The sequence below is a fragment of the Cucurbita pepo genome, chromosome LG19 (genome assembly GCF_002806865.2).
Source record: "Cucurbita pepo subsp. pepo cultivar mu-cu-16 chromosome LG19, ASM280686v2, whole genome shotgun sequence".
Classification (NCBI taxonomy): Eukaryota; Viridiplantae; Streptophyta; class Magnoliopsida; order Cucurbitales; family Cucurbitaceae; genus Cucurbita; species Cucurbita pepo.
In genome coordinates, this window is record NC_036656.1 from 6,253,450 (window position 1) to 6,270,276 (window position 16,827).

The 16,827-nt window shown below is 37.5% G+C and overlaps 3 protein-coding genes across 4 annotated transcripts in view; 2 read left to right on the plus strand and 1 right to left on the minus strand.

Moving 5' to 3' along the window:
- The window catches only part of LOC111781182 (UPF0183 protein At3g51130), a 4,635-nt gene extending 2,309 nt beyond the window's left edge, over window positions 1-2,326 (plus strand). The window contains exons 9-14 of the mRNA XM_023661643.1: window positions 524-571; window positions 919-1,032; window positions 1,132-1,222; window positions 1,312-1,382; window positions 1,671-1,775; window positions 1,968-2,326. Of these exons, the coding sequence (XP_023517411.1) occupies window positions 524-571; window positions 919-1,032; window positions 1,132-1,222; window positions 1,312-1,382; window positions 1,671-1,775; window positions 1,968-2,015 (477 nt within the window). The 3' untranslated portion in view covers window positions 2,016-2,326. The remainder of the gene's footprint in view (window positions 1-523; window positions 572-918; window positions 1,033-1,131; window positions 1,223-1,311; window positions 1,383-1,670; window positions 1,776-1,967) is intronic.
- On the minus strand, window positions 2,277-3,399 carry LOC111781183 (B-box zinc finger protein 19-like). 2 transcript variants are annotated; one of them, XM_023661644.1, is made up of 5 exons: window positions 3,204-3,399; window positions 2,993-3,048; window positions 2,812-2,908; window positions 2,621-2,736; window positions 2,277-2,544 (listed from the first exon to the last, which is right to left on the minus strand). In XM_023661644.1, exons 1-5 carry the CDS (start codon window positions 3,376-3,378, stop codon window positions 2,392-2,394), a joined length of 597 nt encoding a protein of 198 aa, XP_023517412.1. In that variant the 5' UTR covers window positions 3,379-3,399; the 3' UTR covers window positions 2,277-2,391. The 2 variants fall into 2 exon arrangements, with proteins under 2 accessions (XP_023517412.1, XP_023517413.1); XM_023661645.1 differs by having other exon boundaries at window positions 2,993-3,398.
- A 3,520-nt stretch (window positions 3,400-6,919) lies between these two features.
- Window positions 6,920-11,120, plus strand: LOC111781179 (probable LRR receptor-like serine/threonine-protein kinase At4g36180). The gene is made up of 2 exons (XM_023661640.1): window positions 6,920-10,611; window positions 10,692-11,120. Exon 1 carries the CDS (start codon window positions 7,142-7,144, stop codon window positions 10,532-10,534), a length of 3,393 nt encoding a protein of 1,130 aa, XP_023517408.1. The 5' UTR covers window positions 6,920-7,141; the 3' UTR covers window positions 10,535-10,611; window positions 10,692-11,120.
- Window positions 11,121-16,827: the final 5,707 nt, after the last annotated feature.

The window sequence follows — 16,827 nt, forward strand, 5'->3', positions numbered from 1 at the left end:
TCCCCCCCCCCCCCCCAACAAACTACAAGCCACACATTTTTATTTTGATTAATGAAACCCATTTTAAGAACGTTAACCACAAAAATGACATAGAAGAAGTTGGAATGGATCTTACACCAACAAGAATTGGATACTTATTTTTAATACAAAATGTACCCTTGAGTTTGGTGGCAATTTTAGCCTTTTGTCTTTTTTGACACCACATGAAAAAAATGTGTTCTAAACGAAACGGGTAAGTAAAGGTGGTCAGGAATCCATTTAAGGAGGTTTTGATGGCTGTAGAAGACATCTATCGTTGAACTATCTCTCTGAGTTGTTACTTCTTTGACTTTTATAGTTTGGTCGTTTGATTTTTCTGTATTTTTTCTTAAAATTCAATATTGATCCTTATGACTTTCGTACTCATTTCACTCCTCTCTGAATAAAAAGAATATGTCTGGTAAAGATTGTTCAAATTAACCTCCCTATGCATTTTTGTTACTATTTCTCTTAAGACTCACGCAGATATTCGATTTTTTTGCAGGATATTTGGACTGAATTAGGCCGGCCTTGTGGAATCCATCAAAAGCAGGTATTCTTACCTCCTACTACCTTGAACCAGAAGTTGTGAGTTACAATATTGTTGTGCTTGTAATTGTTTGATAAAAGATATACTAATATTAATGTCGAGCTGAATTGCTAAAGATTTTATATTTTAAGCCTTGATCTGTTTTAAGAGAGGAGCAATTGAGTAATAAACTATCGACCTCAGGAGCTACCCAGCATTTTTGGGCTTATATAAATAGTTAAATTTATGTGCATATATCTGAATTCAAGAATCAAGACATGCTGCACATGTGCTATGAGTACATGTGATTGTTTCTTATATTTCTTGCTTCGATTGCTTAGAACCTTGGAGTATTGGTTTCTCTGGTGCAGGTAGATCAAATGGTTATTCATTCTGCTTTGGATCCCCGTCCCAGGACAACCCTGTGTGGTGATTACTTCTACAACTATTTTACCCGTGGTTTGGACATCTTATTTGATGGCCAGGTACTTGGGTGTATTTCTATATATTAATGTTGCGCTTCTCATGGTATATGTTGATCTTGTAAGCTTTATAGTTCTCAAAGTACCGTGTTTGATTTGCAGACACACAAAATCAAGAAGTTTGTTTTGCACACCAACTACCCTGGTCATGCTGATTTCAACTCATACATCAAGTGCAATTTTGTAATCCATGGTCCGGACTTACATGAAACACTACCGTCTAATTTTCTTCAGAACTGTTCTTGCGAGAGTGATTGACCATTATAGTGCTATTTTCTGCAGTTTCAGGTTCTTTTGATGAAATCAACTGTAAAAACTCTATAACCCCCAGCACGAAGTGGGAAGATGTGAAGGTAGAATGAATTTTGCCCTCATCATTTTATCACAATGACACCTTCCTTTAATATTATATATTGTCAGGAGTTGGTTTAGAACTGTGTTGATTGAAGCCTATTTGATGGCACTTTTTTTTTTGTGTGTATTAATGAACATTTTATCATCTGTAATGGATTCATAACTCTTTGAATAATCGTCATCAAGTTTTGCCCAAATTGGAGTTCTTGCACTCTCCTTTTCGATGTTCGAGTGCTTTTTTCTTTTTAAAAAAGTATATCTGAAAGTTTTTCTTTCTATGAAACTAGGAAATCCTTGGGGACTGTGGGCGAGCTGCCATCCAAACACAAGGTTCAACAAACAATCCTTTTGGATCTACTTTCGTCTATGGCTATCAAAATGTTGCATTTGAGGTGGGTTTTTTACCCTTTTGTTTTTATTAGTGTTTTCCTTTGCACCTTCCTATCCTAGAAGAAAATCAAAAGTTGAGGAAACAGAACCAAAGATTTTTTTTTATCATTCTATTCCCTCTTCTATTGAGTACACACATTATGAGTTGATAATGTTATTTATTAAGGCGGTGTGTTAATGAATGTCATGAGCAGGTAATGAAAAATGGTTACATCGCCACAGTTACTCTCTTCAAGTCATGATGTATGCGCGCCCTTGCTGCCTGCCCTCACGTCAGTTTGCTCCAAGCCAATCATGGAATTAGGGAAGATTGGTTCTTACTCTTGTTCAATTTGTAATGGTTGTTTAAAGAAAGTTAAGTGCGCTTTGGATAAGGTTTAGTCTCCAGCGCTGGTTTGGTTATGTGGATTATCTGATTTGGGTACAGCTTGTTTATGTATAGTCTCACCCTGTATGGAAGCAGCACAAAACACTCCAGTAGAAATTTTCATGGACAGCATGAATGGTGTACATAATTATTGATTTGTATATAAATATTATACTGTTCTTATTACCTTGTTCAGGCCATCAGATCTCGGCTTTGGATTTGGCTGAGTTACAACAAGTTCCTAATTAGATCTACATGTTCAAATCAATCACTTCGTTCCCCCGCTTGGAATGCCCATCTCCATTTGAATCAACCCCATCTTGATTCTGCCCTCTCACTGTTTCAGCCTGTTCCATCGCTTGTACATTCAAGTCCTTTGGATCATTTTGTTTATCCCCAGGAAACTGCAAAATAAACCAAAACAGAATCAAATATGTTCAAGTTCTTGAGAGATTTAAGGGTTTGATGTAGGATTAATACCTCAACTCTCTGCCCCAGCCGAAGATATCTCTTGTGCATTCTCTTGCCTCCCACATGAACAAGCACGTCGCATTGTAAACACAAGGAGCTTCCATCTATCTCACAGTAAAAGAAAGCTGCAAACATCTTCCTTCAGAATGTTAACCCTCAAACAAAAATAAGACCAAAAGACTTCATGATTATATGTATACCTGGTGCATTTTCACATATATCACAGCGGGAAACTTCGCTCGGACTTGCGAGCCCAACCCTTACATGGCGGCTCGCAAGCTTATTGCACATGTGCACCTGCCCATCAACGTGAACTAAAGCCTTCCAAATCACAAGACATAAGACTAAAGGTAATATAAGCACTTGGTTTTATATATATACCTTGACATCACATGCTGCACAAAGAGCAGCCTCATCAGCTGCACAAAACAAGGTCGCTGCAGCATTTTCACAGGAATCACAAAGTATCCTCATCAAAACCGATCACTCATTGCCACTCACAACATAAACCATTAAAAAGATGGAAACTTTACGATCAATCTCAAAAACCCACCTCCTAAACTTCATAAAAAACACATAACTCGATCAAAACCTGAAAAGGGTGCCTTCAAAATTTCATTTTGGTCGTCCCCCTGTTCCTGATATCTGATGTTCTTGGTGTCGGCCACTGCAGTCGTTAGGTTATAACAAATAATGCCGACCGATGACAATAGACAGAGAGAGAGAGAGAGAGTCAAATTGTTGCTGAAAACTAGAAACTCATTCATTAACCACAAAATCGAAAAGGATGAGAGTCATTTACATTGGGTTGTGGTTCAATTTCAGCCACAATTTTAGGTTCATATCTTAGATGGGTCCCAAGTTTGTAGCTTTTGGGCCAGGGGGCTGTCTGATTTTATTGACATCAAACATATGGAGCAGCCATATGAACAACACGTGAATTGCACGAAACTTCATACTTATAATCTCTCTTTCTCTCTCTACCTAACCAGATTCGATATTTGTGGTGACAAACACATTTAGTTGAACGACAATTAAAAATCTAGCGATTTGTATCAGATCATCCACTTATCCAATTTGAATACTTTCAATGTTTTTGCTCCATCTGCTTGTAGTTTAGTTTTTATTTTCAAAGATCCGTTACAAATCGAAACTCTTTCCCTGAAATTGTTTCCATTTTTCTCCGATAGATCGAAACAATACATCTTAAACAAAATCTACGTAAAAATTATACTAAGCGTCTCAATACCAAATATCGAAATTCTAAAAAGGGATTCAATATAAATAACTATAGTAAATTTATTTTTTGGGGTTGATGTAAATTTGAGTATATATTGTGCTATATATATAATTTTTATTAAAATAGAGCTGGTGATAAATAAATAAATTAAAAAAAAAAAAACGACCCGAGCCCGGATAAAATATTGGGCCGAAGTCCAACAAATAAATTGGGCCCACGGAATATATTGGGCCTGAGCCCAATTCATAAGGGATTGATTGCCGACAGCGCAGAGGTGAAGTGGCTTAATTGGGGTCATAATAAATATGTCCTGAAAAAGTTGAACCAAACCCCTTAATTAAGCACTTTTGGAGGCTATTTCTGCAATTTTTATTTTTCTCTTTAATAATTTCCCCTTTTTTGTGGCTGCATTATTCCTTTAGCTTATTTACTCATCTGCACCATCCCGTGAAAACAATTAATTTATATATATATATATATATATTGTTTAATTTTTAAAATAGCAGTTATTTTTTGTTCATGGAAATGAACAAGTGAAATTAATGTGACGGGTAAAATATAATAATCGAAACGGTACCGTATGAGATTTAAGAATTTAATTAATTTTGCAGGAAAAAAAAAAAAACGATCAGCAATTATGAAAAATCTAAATTAATTTTTTTAATTACAAAAATAATTCAAATCTATTCCATCAAATTTAAATAAATATTAAAATAAATTGGATAGAATAATTTTTTTTTTAAAATTTAAATTTGGTGCATCTGATTTGAAAAAGTTTAAGAACGGACATTAACCATCCAACAAACAAACTGGTAGGTCATCGAGCTCGGGATCTTTTTAATAAACCAAAACCTATACCTATATAGTGGAATATTGGGATTGATTATGGTGTTGAAAAAGGGGTGTAAATTAAAGGGGATAATGTTGTGAAAGGGCATTACAATTGGTCATAAATTTGGGGCAAAAGTGAAAAGAAGAAAGAAAGTGTGGGCAAATGTAAAATATTTGATTTGATGGATTTAAAAATAAATGGAAAATTAAGCTAAAAAACAAGGGGGTGGAGTTCGGGTCCAATCACAACAAATTAATTATGAAATTAATTTTATTTTTAAAAAATGATTAAATTCTTACACAATTATTGGTCCAGATTGAAGGACAACAGCCCCTTGGCTTGTTGATTATAGGCACATTGTACTTTATAAAAACCCCATTTGCCCAATTCTACACCTAAATGCATAGCTTACTTTTATTTAAATCGTGCATTGAATGTAGAGAAAAAACTATCCTTTCTAATTAAGAAACGAGATGCGAGGTCTCACAATCCACCTCCTTGATGCCTAACGTCCTCACTGGTACGTTGCCCGATATCAAGTTTTGATACCACTTGTAACAACATCAACTGATGTGGGATCTTTGCGTCTCGTTGGCACACCGCTCAGTATTTTGGTACTGAGCTTCTCCCTCAAAGTTTTAAAACACGTCAATTAGGGAGAGGTTTCCATACTCTCTCCAATCGTGTGGGATTCCAGCATTTTTGTTGGCACACCACTTGGTGTCTGGCTTTAATACCACTTCTAATAACTCAAACTCACTGTTAGCAGATATTGTCCTTTTTTTGGTTTTCCTTGTGTGGGATTCCCGCATTCTTGCTAGCACACCACTCGATGTCTAGCTTTAATATCACTTCTAACGGCCAAAACTCACTGCTAGTAGATATTGTCCTTTTTGGGATTTTCCTTGTGTGGGATTCCAGCATTCTTGCTGGCACACCACTCGGTGTCGGGCTTTAATACCACCTCTAACAGCCCAAACTCACTGCTAACAGATATTGTCCTTTTTGGAGTTTTCCTTCCGAGCTCGCCTTCAGTGAAATAATTTAATAGTTATATATTATGTCATTTCAATCATAGATTCACAAAATCATTGTGTCAATATATAAAGAGAAACCAGTTTCTTAAGAAAAAAAAAGTAGTCTTAAATTCAAAGAATCTAAATAATTTTCTAGGAGAGATTCCCGTGACTTTGAGGAAGAAGAAAAAGGGAATAAAAAAAACGCCCAAGACTTCGAGTTTAGGGTTTAGTGCAAAAAGTACATATAGCTTATCGTTCGTCCTAAAGATATTGACCATTCACTATAAACAAGATTTACCATTTGAATAATGTATTATACCGTTGTTTTTGATCGAGAGTTCATACAAACATAATAATAAGAATTAGTTAATAATTTATGCCGTTATCATATACCTAATCAAAATTAAAAATCTTAATTTTGTTTATTTTCTCGAGAAAAATAAAATATTATATTTTTCTTAAGAGAAGATAGTAATATTACTGTTTTGACCTTATACATCGCTTAGATTATAAACCATATAATAAAATTTATAATATAGTATTACGGGGAAAAATGTCCATACAACCAAATCATCAATTCATTCGCCCACTCGTCAAAATCATTATCCTTTAGTATTTTTAAAAGTATAACGAAAAAGATTGTCCAATAAACGGGATATGATTATCTAGGGTCGTCGCTATGCAATTTCTTATTAACAAAAAAATAATGTTTAAATATATTCATTAAATAATAATCGTGTTGTGAACAAGTCAGTCGTATGAAACATCGGACTATCTCGACGTTATCTATATCATCAAATCACGTGCACAAGTCAAATATATGAAAATAATTCAAAATAAAATATTGTAAATGTCAATTACATTAAAAATACACGAGTGATATAATTTACAATATTTGGTCGAGAAAGATTTTAATCTTCCTCTAAAAATATTTTATGTCTGGAAAGAGCAGACATGATTTTATCTAAATGTTATAAAAAATCGATATTAAAATATATATTTTTATTAAAAGTTAGATATTTTAAAAAATGAAATAAATATGAAAAATTATTAATTGGGGGAAAGAGAGGGTGTAATAATGATGGAAAAAGCCACGGTCACATGAGAAGAGAGTAAAACGTGAGCCCGGTCCGGGCCGGACCGGCCCAGTTGAGCCGATATGGTCCACTTAAAAAGCAATCCTTCAAAACCCTTTTGGAACTACTGCTCCATTTACATTAAAAAAGAGGCTCTCTGCTCTGAATCTCTGTGCTGCAATTTTGTGCGCCACTGTTCCCTCTCTGGGCCCTTTCGACCCACATCATACGCTCTCCTTCGCAGCGCCAACGTCTCTCTCTGATGATTCCCTGTTTTTATTTTACGCCCCCCATTGATATGATCTCTTGATGGCTCTGTTTTTCTTGTGTTAATCTCTTGGGTTTCTGTTTCTCCAAGCATCTATGAGGATTATTTTTGTGTTGTTCTTTGGGCTCCTGTTGTTTTCCGGTGGTTTCTCTTCCTCCGCCGCCGACATCAGGGCGGAGATTCAGGCATTGATGTCTTTTAAGCTTAACCTTCATGACCCTCTTGGTGCATTGACTGGGTGGGATTCTTCAACCCCTTTGGCGCCTTGTGACTGGAGAGGCGTTTTATGTGTCAATAATCGTGTCACTGATCTTCGTTTGCCTCGTCTTCAACTTTCCGGCCGGTTGACCGATCAGTTGGCTAATTTGCCGATGCTCCGGAAGTTGAGTATTCGATCTAATTTCTTCAATGGTACCATTCCCTCTTCTTTGTCGAAATGTGCGTTTCTACGTTCGATTTTCTTACAGTACAACTCGTTTTCCGGTGACCTTCCGGTGGAGTTTGGGAACTTAACCAATCTCCATATTCTCAACGTGGCGGCGAATCGTCTCTCCGGCGGAATTCCCGACGACCTTCCGAGCAGTCTAAAGTATCTCGATCTTTCGTCGAATGCATTCTCCGGTCAGATTCCGAGGAGCGTTGTGAATATGACGGAGCTTCAGGTTGTGAATCTCTCTTTCAATAGATTTGGCGGCGAGATTCCGGCGAGCTTTGGTGAGCTGCAGAAGCTTAAACATCTTTGGTTGGATCATAATGTTTTAGAAGGGACATTACCTTCGGCTCTTGCGAATTGTTCTTCGCTTGTTCATTTGAGCGTTGAGGGAAATGCTCTTCAAGGCATAATCCCGACAGCCATCGGAGCTCTTCCGAATCTTCAAGCTATTTCGCTCTCGCAAAATAGTCTCACTGGTTCAGTTCCTTACTCTCTGTTTTGCAATGTGTCGTCTCATGCGCCGTCTCTTCGAATCGTTCAACTTGGATTTAATGCGTTCACGGATATTGTCAAACCTCCGACAGCGACATGTTTTAGTGTTCTACAGGTCCTTGATATCCAACACAATCAGATAAAGGGGGAATTCCCCTTGTGGTTAATGGGTATTCCGACATTGACAGTCTTGGATTTTTCTGTCAATAATCTCTCCGGCGCGATTCCTCCCGGAATTGGGAATCTCTCGGGATTACAAGAGCTTAAAATGGCTAACAATTCGTTCCACGGCGCGATTCCGTCGGAAATCAAGAACTGTACTTCGATTTCTGTTATTGATTTTGAAGGAAATCGTTTAACCGGAGAGATTCCGCCGTTTTTGGGTTACATGAGAGGTTTGAAACGATTATCTCTCGGAGGGAATAATTTCTCCGGTAGCGTTCCGGCCAGTTTGGGAAATCTTTTGGAGCTTGAAACCTTGAATTTAGCTGACAATGGCTTGAGTGGAACCCTTCCTCTTGAACAGCTAATGGGTCTTGGGAATTTAATGGCGATGGAGCTCGGCGGGAACGAATTTTCCGGCGGGGTTCCGATTGGTATTGGGAATCTCAGCCGTCTTGAGATTTTGAATCTCAGTGCTAATAGTTTTTCTGGGAAGATTCCGTCCAGTCTTGGCAGTCTCTTCAAGCTAACCACCTTGGATTTGAGCAAACAGAATCTCTCCGGCGAGCTGCCGTTTGAGCTCTCTGGTTTGCCTAATTTGCAGGTGATTGCTCTACAAGAGAACAAGCTATCTGGGAAAGTTCCTGATGGATTCAGTAGTTTAATGGGTTTGCGGTATCTGAATCTAAGCTCTAATGGATTTTCCGGCGAAATCCCTTCAAATTATGGGTTTCTCCGATCACTTGTTTCACTGTCGTTGTCGAAAAATCACATTTCTGGGTCGATCCCTTCAGAGCTAGGGAACTGCTCTGTTCTAGAACATTTGGAGGTCCGTTCAAATGCTCTTTCCGGCGATATTCCGGCGGATATTTCTCGTTTATCTCATCTAGAAGAGCTCGATTTGGGTGGAAATAATTTAACTGGCGAAATCCCTGAAGAGATCTCTCGTTGCTTGTCTTTAAAATCGCTCCTTCTCGACTCGAATCGTCTCTCCGGTAGCATACCGGAGTCGTTATCAGAGCTCTTGAACTTAACCGAGCTCGACCTCTCATCCAACAATTTGAGTGGCGTTATTCCTCTTAATCTTAGTTCAATTACTGGATTAGTGAGGTTAAACGTCTCGAGTAATGATCTAGAAGGCGAAATCCCAGCTGGTTTAGGCTCTAGATTCAATAACTCAGCTGTGTTTGCTAATAATTCCAAGCTATGTGGGAAACCATTGGCTTGGAATTGTAAGGATACAAAGAAAAAAGATAGAACAAAGAGATTGATATTATTCATAGCAGTGGCCGCCAGTGGAGCTTGTCTTTTGGCTTTGTGTTGCTGCTTTTACATTTTCAGCTTGTTGCGATGGCGGAAGAGGCTCAAAGAGAGGGCGTCCGGCGAGAAGAAAACAAGCCCAGCAAGGGTTAGCTCAGCGGCAAGTGGCGGCCGTGGAAGCACAGAAAATGGAGGGCCAAAGCTTGTGATGTTCAACAACAAGATCACTCTAGCTGAAACAATTGAAGCGACAAGGCAATTCGATGAAGAAAATGTTCTAAGCAGGACACGTTATGGGTTAGTTTTCAAAGCTTGTTACAACGACGGCATGGTTCTTTCAATCCGCCGCCTCTCAAATGGTTCATTAGACGAAAACATGTTCAGAAAAGAAGCTGAATCATTGGGGAAAGTCAGGCACCGGAATTTGACTGTTCTTCGTGGCTACTACGCTGGCCCTCCTGACATGCGCCTATTAGTATACGATTACATGCCTAATGGCAACCTCGCCACTCTGCTTCAGGAAGCATCGCACCAAGATGGGCATGTTTTGAATTGGCCAATGCGGCATCTAATTGCTTTAGGCATCGCCCGTGGCTTAGCCTTTCTCCATTCCTCATCCATTATACATGGAGATGTCAAGCCACAAAGTGTTCTTTTCGACGCTGATTTCGAAGCTCATTTATCGGATTTCGGGCTCGATCGACTAACCGTTGCTGCTGCTGAAGCTTCCACATCTAGCTTGGTGGGTACTTTGGGGTACATTGCACCAGAAGCTGTGTTGACAGGGGAGGCCACGAAGGAATCGGATGTCTATAGCTTTGGCATTGTGTTGCTTGAGATTCTAACGGGGAAGAAGCCAGTGATGTTCACGGATGATGAAGATATTGTCAAGTGGGTGAAAAAGCAATTGCAAAGAGGCCAAATTACTGAGCTTTTAGAGCCTGGCTTGCTCGAGCTGGACCCTGAATCCTCTGAATGGGAAGAGTTTTTGCTTGGTGTGAAAGTTGGATTACTTTGCACTGCACCCGATCCCCGCGATCGACCAGCCATGTCGGATATCGTTTTCATGCTCGAAGGATGTCGTGTTGGACCCGACATCCCTTCCTCGGCTGATCCCACCTCCCAACCGTCACCGGCGTAAACCATAAAGAAACCCAACCCAATCCAACCGAACCCAACCATCGGTTCGATCATTCCATTTCTCAACATTTTATGAATGTAATTTCTTGTTGTTTAATTAAAAGTCTTCTTCTTTGGCTTTCATTCATTTTGTTCTTATGATTGATTTGGTCAATCAGAAACGAACAGTCAACGATTTGGACAGCAAGCAGGCCCCGGGAGAGAGTATCCTAATCGTATCAGAGGCTATGGCTTGGGTGGGCGAAAGCCGATGCTTTTCCACTTTTTGTGTTGGGAGGCTAAAAGGGTCTTTTCACTCCAAAACACGACAAAAAACAAAGCAACAACAACAAGCCAGCTCTGGGTTTGGTCGTGTCTCTGTGTTCGGTCACGTGGCTTCCAGAGCTAGCTCACTGTTCTGTACACCATTGTAGCCGTTAATGTCGTGGTTTCTGATTCGTCGTTTGCAATCACCCAAGTTTTCATTTTTCATTCAGGCTCAGTGATTTAATAATGCCCTCTTGCTTTCTCTGAGCTGAAGTTCTCAGAAAAACATGGTGGTGGCGCCATGGCGGATTTCATAGGATTTTGCGAAGCTTTTTTGTTTTGTGTTTTTTGTTAATGTCTTTTACGCCTAAAATAATTAATTTTGTCGAAAAAAGTGCAGAAAAAGTTAAAAACATGAGTATAAAAATGAAATCATGTTGGGTTTTGGTTTTGTTTTTTCAAAAAGTTTTGGGCATATGAGTCCAAGGAGGAGGAAGCAGTGACCGTTAAGTATTCGTAGTTGGAATATGGCATTTATATGGGGTTTACGTTCTCGATAAATCTGTCTCTAAATAATACTTCTTTTTATCAAAACTTGTGGATAAAATAATCAAAGTACAATAATTTTGTTGGTAGTCGTTGCTGGGTTTTGCATGAAAATAATTCAAAATCACTGTTGTTCTGTAGCGTTTTTCGCTTTCAAGATTAGTCTTTTCCTCGCTTTCCTTTCTTCGTTGAGATTCCATATAGATTGAAGAGAGAAACAAGTACCAATTACGACGTTGAGCTTTGAAGGAGGTCTGTTGGACGGTGTTCCTGTGAGGATGCTAACCCCAAAGGGTGGTGGATTGTGAGATCTCTATTGATTGGAGAGAAGAACGAGTGCAAGCGAGGAAGTATGGATTGTGAGATCTCATATTGATTGGAGAGATGAATGAGTGCTAGCAAAGACACTGGGCTCCGAAAGGGATGGATTATGAGATCCCACGTCGGTTGGAGAGGGGAACGAAACACTGTTCGTAAGAGTGTGGAAACCTCTCCCTATCAGAAACGTTTTAAAAATTTTGAGGGAAAGTCCGAAAGGGATACCTTAAAAAAGATAACATTAAATTTGAACATAATTCAGCTGATTAAGATATTAAGAAGTTAAAGATTCGAATATTTGCTCCAAATTATAAAAATGAATAACCCTTTCCAAGGAATAGTATGGGAGAGATTTGAAACACCATAAATAATCATAAATTGTGGGAGTGTTGAAACAAGAACAACATATTTCAGTAGATATGTTTCAAGACAGATTGTCTATGTTGGGGTTAGCATGGGTGAGACTGGACATGTTGTGTAGTGTCTACCAGTTGAGTAGACAAGCTAAGACGACATGAGCTACCACATCATCCTTATCTGTAACGCTTTGAATTTCGTGTATTTGGCAGAATTACAGCACAAGTTCAAATCTATCTATACAGACAGTTGACGGCAACACGTAGTAGGCCAAATCAAACAACATGGTAAGTAGTTAATTTAACAAACCACTTAAAAATTTAATACTGTTTAGTAGTCAAAGGAGTTTAAGACCAAAGGGGTCCATAATGAGATTCCCCAAATCTTACCTCACAGTCCCTTTTATGATCCGGTGTTCAGTAAACTCTATACAGTCCCACTCGCCTTGTCGGAAACTGGTGCTGTAGGCTACAATTACATGGCTCGATTCGACTAAACATCCTTGGACCTCGGCCCATGTCTGGATAACAAATGGGCTTCCTAAGATCAAGCCCATGCATGTCCAGATGCCCAATTGGCCCATATTTTAGATAAAGATTTGCAAACCATGCTATGCTCGATCGTTTAAGTGAAAGATTCGAACCTCTGATCCATTGTTATAGGGTCGGGTTTATAAAATAGTGGCGAAGAATACCCTAATGATGAACCCTAACACAAAGAAAGAAGAGTAAAGAAGAAAGAAGCTATATATGGAAAAATGATTTGAAGTCATCAAAAGATCCTTTATTTATTTAATTTTTGTAATGGGTTTAGATGTGCGTCTTGGAGTTGAAGCTGTGTGGAAAAAGGGCAAAAAAGGGAGAAAGTTGAAAGTTAAGGGTACTTTCAGCCCTTTTAGCTTTCTTTCCATTATGCAAACAATCAAACTACTTTTTTCTTAACCCTTCTATCTCCAAAATTTTAATTTAATTTTTAACATATATATATATATATTATACAATTAATACGAGGACGTTGATGACATGGAAACTCAATCTTTATGGTTTAGGTTGGATAATCAGTCAAATTCTCTAATTATTTGAACCCCATTATAAATTTTAAAAACAAAACATTTTATTAGTAGTGTTTTGGGGTTAATTTTCAAAAACTAAACGACCATCAAACGAGACTTTAGCTTTGTTCTTCTCAACATCGAGCAATGTTCGGGAGAAATGTTGTTTTCATTATCACCCTCTAGAATTTAGGACGATATATAATATCCTTACAGCTAATACTATAATAATTATCCTAATAAGTACATGTCCTAACACTTAACCAACTAGTATGGTATAACCATACAAGGTCTTATATATATATATATATAAAAGACAATTGACTGGTGGGGTAGAATTTGGTTAATTGGTCTATATCATATTTATTTATATTTATTTATAGATTAGATGGAATAATCTTGATGATGGGTCGGTAAGTTATGATTAAATGCAATTAATTTTAGAAAGTACACTTTTTGAGAGTGTGATAAGGTAAATCAATGTCACACTAAACATTCTAAATACCCTTTATTAATATTTAATTTATGTTAATTTTAATATATATATATATATATATGTATATTGAAGTTGACCATAGACAATCCGACAAACAGAAAGAAACCCACTCACAAAAATGTCAAAAATACAAATTTTGTCTTATAATTCATTGAAAAAACATGTTCTTCCCATTATCATCGTATCTATCCATACAATTTGGGTGTTGGGAAGAACATAGATTGAAATAAAATCCAAAACACTGGAACATGTGTGTGTGTATGTGCAAGACAACCAACATTGGGTTTGGGTTATGAACAAAGTCAATAGGAACAAACGCGGTTGTCGTCAATTTGAATAGGACCCTCCACTTTAAAAAGAAAAATCCAACCCATAAAAGACTTCAAGAAGGTCGTACGCGGAGCCTCATAGAAAGATCGACTATTTAAGATGTAACAACTCAAGTTCGCTCTTAATCGATATTGTTCATTTTAGCTCTTTACGTATCGTTGTCGGCCTCATAGTTTTAAAACGTGTTTATTAGGTTAAGGTTTCCACAGCTTTATAAGAAATGTTTCGTTCTCCTTTCCAACCGATGTGGGATCTCACAATCCACCCTCTTTGGAGGGTCAGCGTCCTCGCTGGTACACTGTCTGGTGTTTGACTTTGATACCAACTGTAACAACCTAAGTTCACTGCTAGTAAATATTGTCCGTTTTGGCCCGTTACGTATCGTTGTTAGTCTCACAGTTTAAAATACGTCTACTAGGGAGAGGTTTCCATACCCTTATAAGAAATGTTTCGTTCCCCTGTCCAACTAATGTGAGATCTCACCTAAGGAGAGGTGGTTCCATACTACTTTGTTTAAGGAGGGGATTGTTGTTGGACTCCCAAACTGGCTAATTAAGGAAAAGATCATGGGTATACACGTAACCGACAATATTATACCATTGTTAAGGTCACTTTAATAGAATTGACGAGTAGAAACAACCAAAACCCACCAAACTTTAGTATGGTAGAAGCTTCTCACACCCGGACCCATACATTATACACCCTCTTTCTTTTCATAAATTTGCATACCGTGCCATTGTTAAACCATTCGAGTTTACGAAAAAAGTTCTATTCAAGAGGGAAAAAAATGGAGCTTTTCACACTCATTCGACACGTTCTAAAGTACACGAACATAATTTTGAAAGTTTATGAATCTCGGGCGTTTCTTGACTGTATCCAACTTAGGACAATCCAAGAATCATGTCTCCTCCATGCTTTATACTATTCCCTTTCGTTTTCATTTCCCCTTGGGGCTGTCTTCCAAATTAAATTCTAAGTCTTTTTCTTCTACATTTGCAGGTAGCTGTATTCAATGAGAAAATATTATTAAACACATAATTAAAAAAAAAGAATAATTTATCATTTCAAACACTCATCAACATCCATAATATCAACAAATTTTGGAACACTATTGATTTACATGATTTTGGGATCCATCCTTTCAAAATTTGGTGATATTTATATATAAATATTTAAATATATATTAGAGACGGCTAAGAACATGATGAACAATCATCACCTCATAGAAATCGAAATTAAATGAGAAATTTTTATTNATTTTTTTTTTTTTTAAAAAAAAAAAAAAAAAAAAAAAAAAAAACATCATGAAATGGGTCAAACAATTGTTGTTGTTCTTTTGTGGATCATGTGTGTCATTTTGTGAAATAAAAGAAGTTCTAGGGGCCTATGAAGAAAATAAAAATTAATATATATTTTTTTTAATTAATATTTTTGTTAAATAAAATATGGAAAATAAATAAAATAATGGTTAGGGATTTTAGTACACACCAACATGGAAGGCAATCATAGTTGATGTCTCTCCAAAGAGTCTTCCATTTCACACCTCACAATATAAAAGAAAGTTGTAGAGAGAGTGAAGTTGAAGGGTTTGGTTCTTAATATATTACCATTTTTTTTAAAAAAATTATTTATTTATTTCTTTTTTTATATTCTAATTAAAATAATAATTAACTAAATATGGACCGACTTAACTCCAGGCATGTCCAAATTTCTTTAGAAATCCGAAGGTTAAGTTTGGGATCCCTATCTTGCTTATGCCTCATTTCTTCCTCAATGCATTATATGGTGTGTTGGATAATACATTGTACTCCTCGGTCACATTATGACATGGGATAAACTTATAATTTTACGGTCATAATCTTAGGGTTAAGAGGGACGGGGAATACACGTAAAAGGGTAAAATGGTAATTTTAAGAGGGAGAGGGAAGTTGGGAGGGTTGTCGATGTCAAAAAGGGGTAATTAAGATCCTACAATAGGTCCCCCATGGATATGGATCTTCCCTTTTGCTCCTTACGCAAACTCTATTTCTCCACTTTTTATTTTATTTTATTTTATTTTGTTTTGTTTATTATCTCTTTTTGTTCATTTAGAGAAAATTGGAATTTTGGAGCCGGAGTTTTTGGTGGGGTCTGACGGAGGATGTTTAATGATGCGGTCCACCGCATGATTGGATCCGCAGCCGACCACCACTGCCGTCCTACGTGGACTAACCAAACCCAACTTCCACCACCCCTCTACGCGGCTGAGGCGGGGTGGCGGTTCGCTCTACGCGGCTGACGTTTTAGTGCTCCGACCACCATGCAACTTGTCCATCTCCTTTATTTCCGCATTGGGTGTTGAAAATTGCGATATTTAATTTTAAAAAAATGGAATTCTTCGTTATAAAATTATGGGTTGAAGGAAGAAATTGATTGGCGAGGCGGTTGTGACCTTAAAATGATGAGATTATGGTGGAGAAAGGCATAGAAGAAGAATGAAATATAAAAGAGATACCCCATGGCCATGCCGACCTTCATAAGTCCTTGTCTTGATAGCAACTCATGTCCATGACTTCCCATTACATACATCTAATCACATCATAAAAACGACATGTCGAACATTCCCCACTCCCCTCCCCTCCCCTTCTAATGCTTTTTCCTCAACCTACCCAAAAACCGACCATTGCCCTTCACTCAACACAGCATTGCACGATAAGATCTCGAACGTTTTTATGATTAGAATGTACATAACGTTTAACTAATTGAACTATATTCAAGTTGATAAGTAAGTAAGGATATATGATAAATTTTTTTAATAATTAAAAATAAAATTTGACTCTATTTTTCCGAAATTCTTTTTATTTTTGTTTTTGGTTTGCTTTGTTTATGTGCTACGTAAAGTAAAAACACTCACCACCAACTACTGAATGACACGTGGCCCTCACTGCACTCCTCAACGTACTCGTTTTAA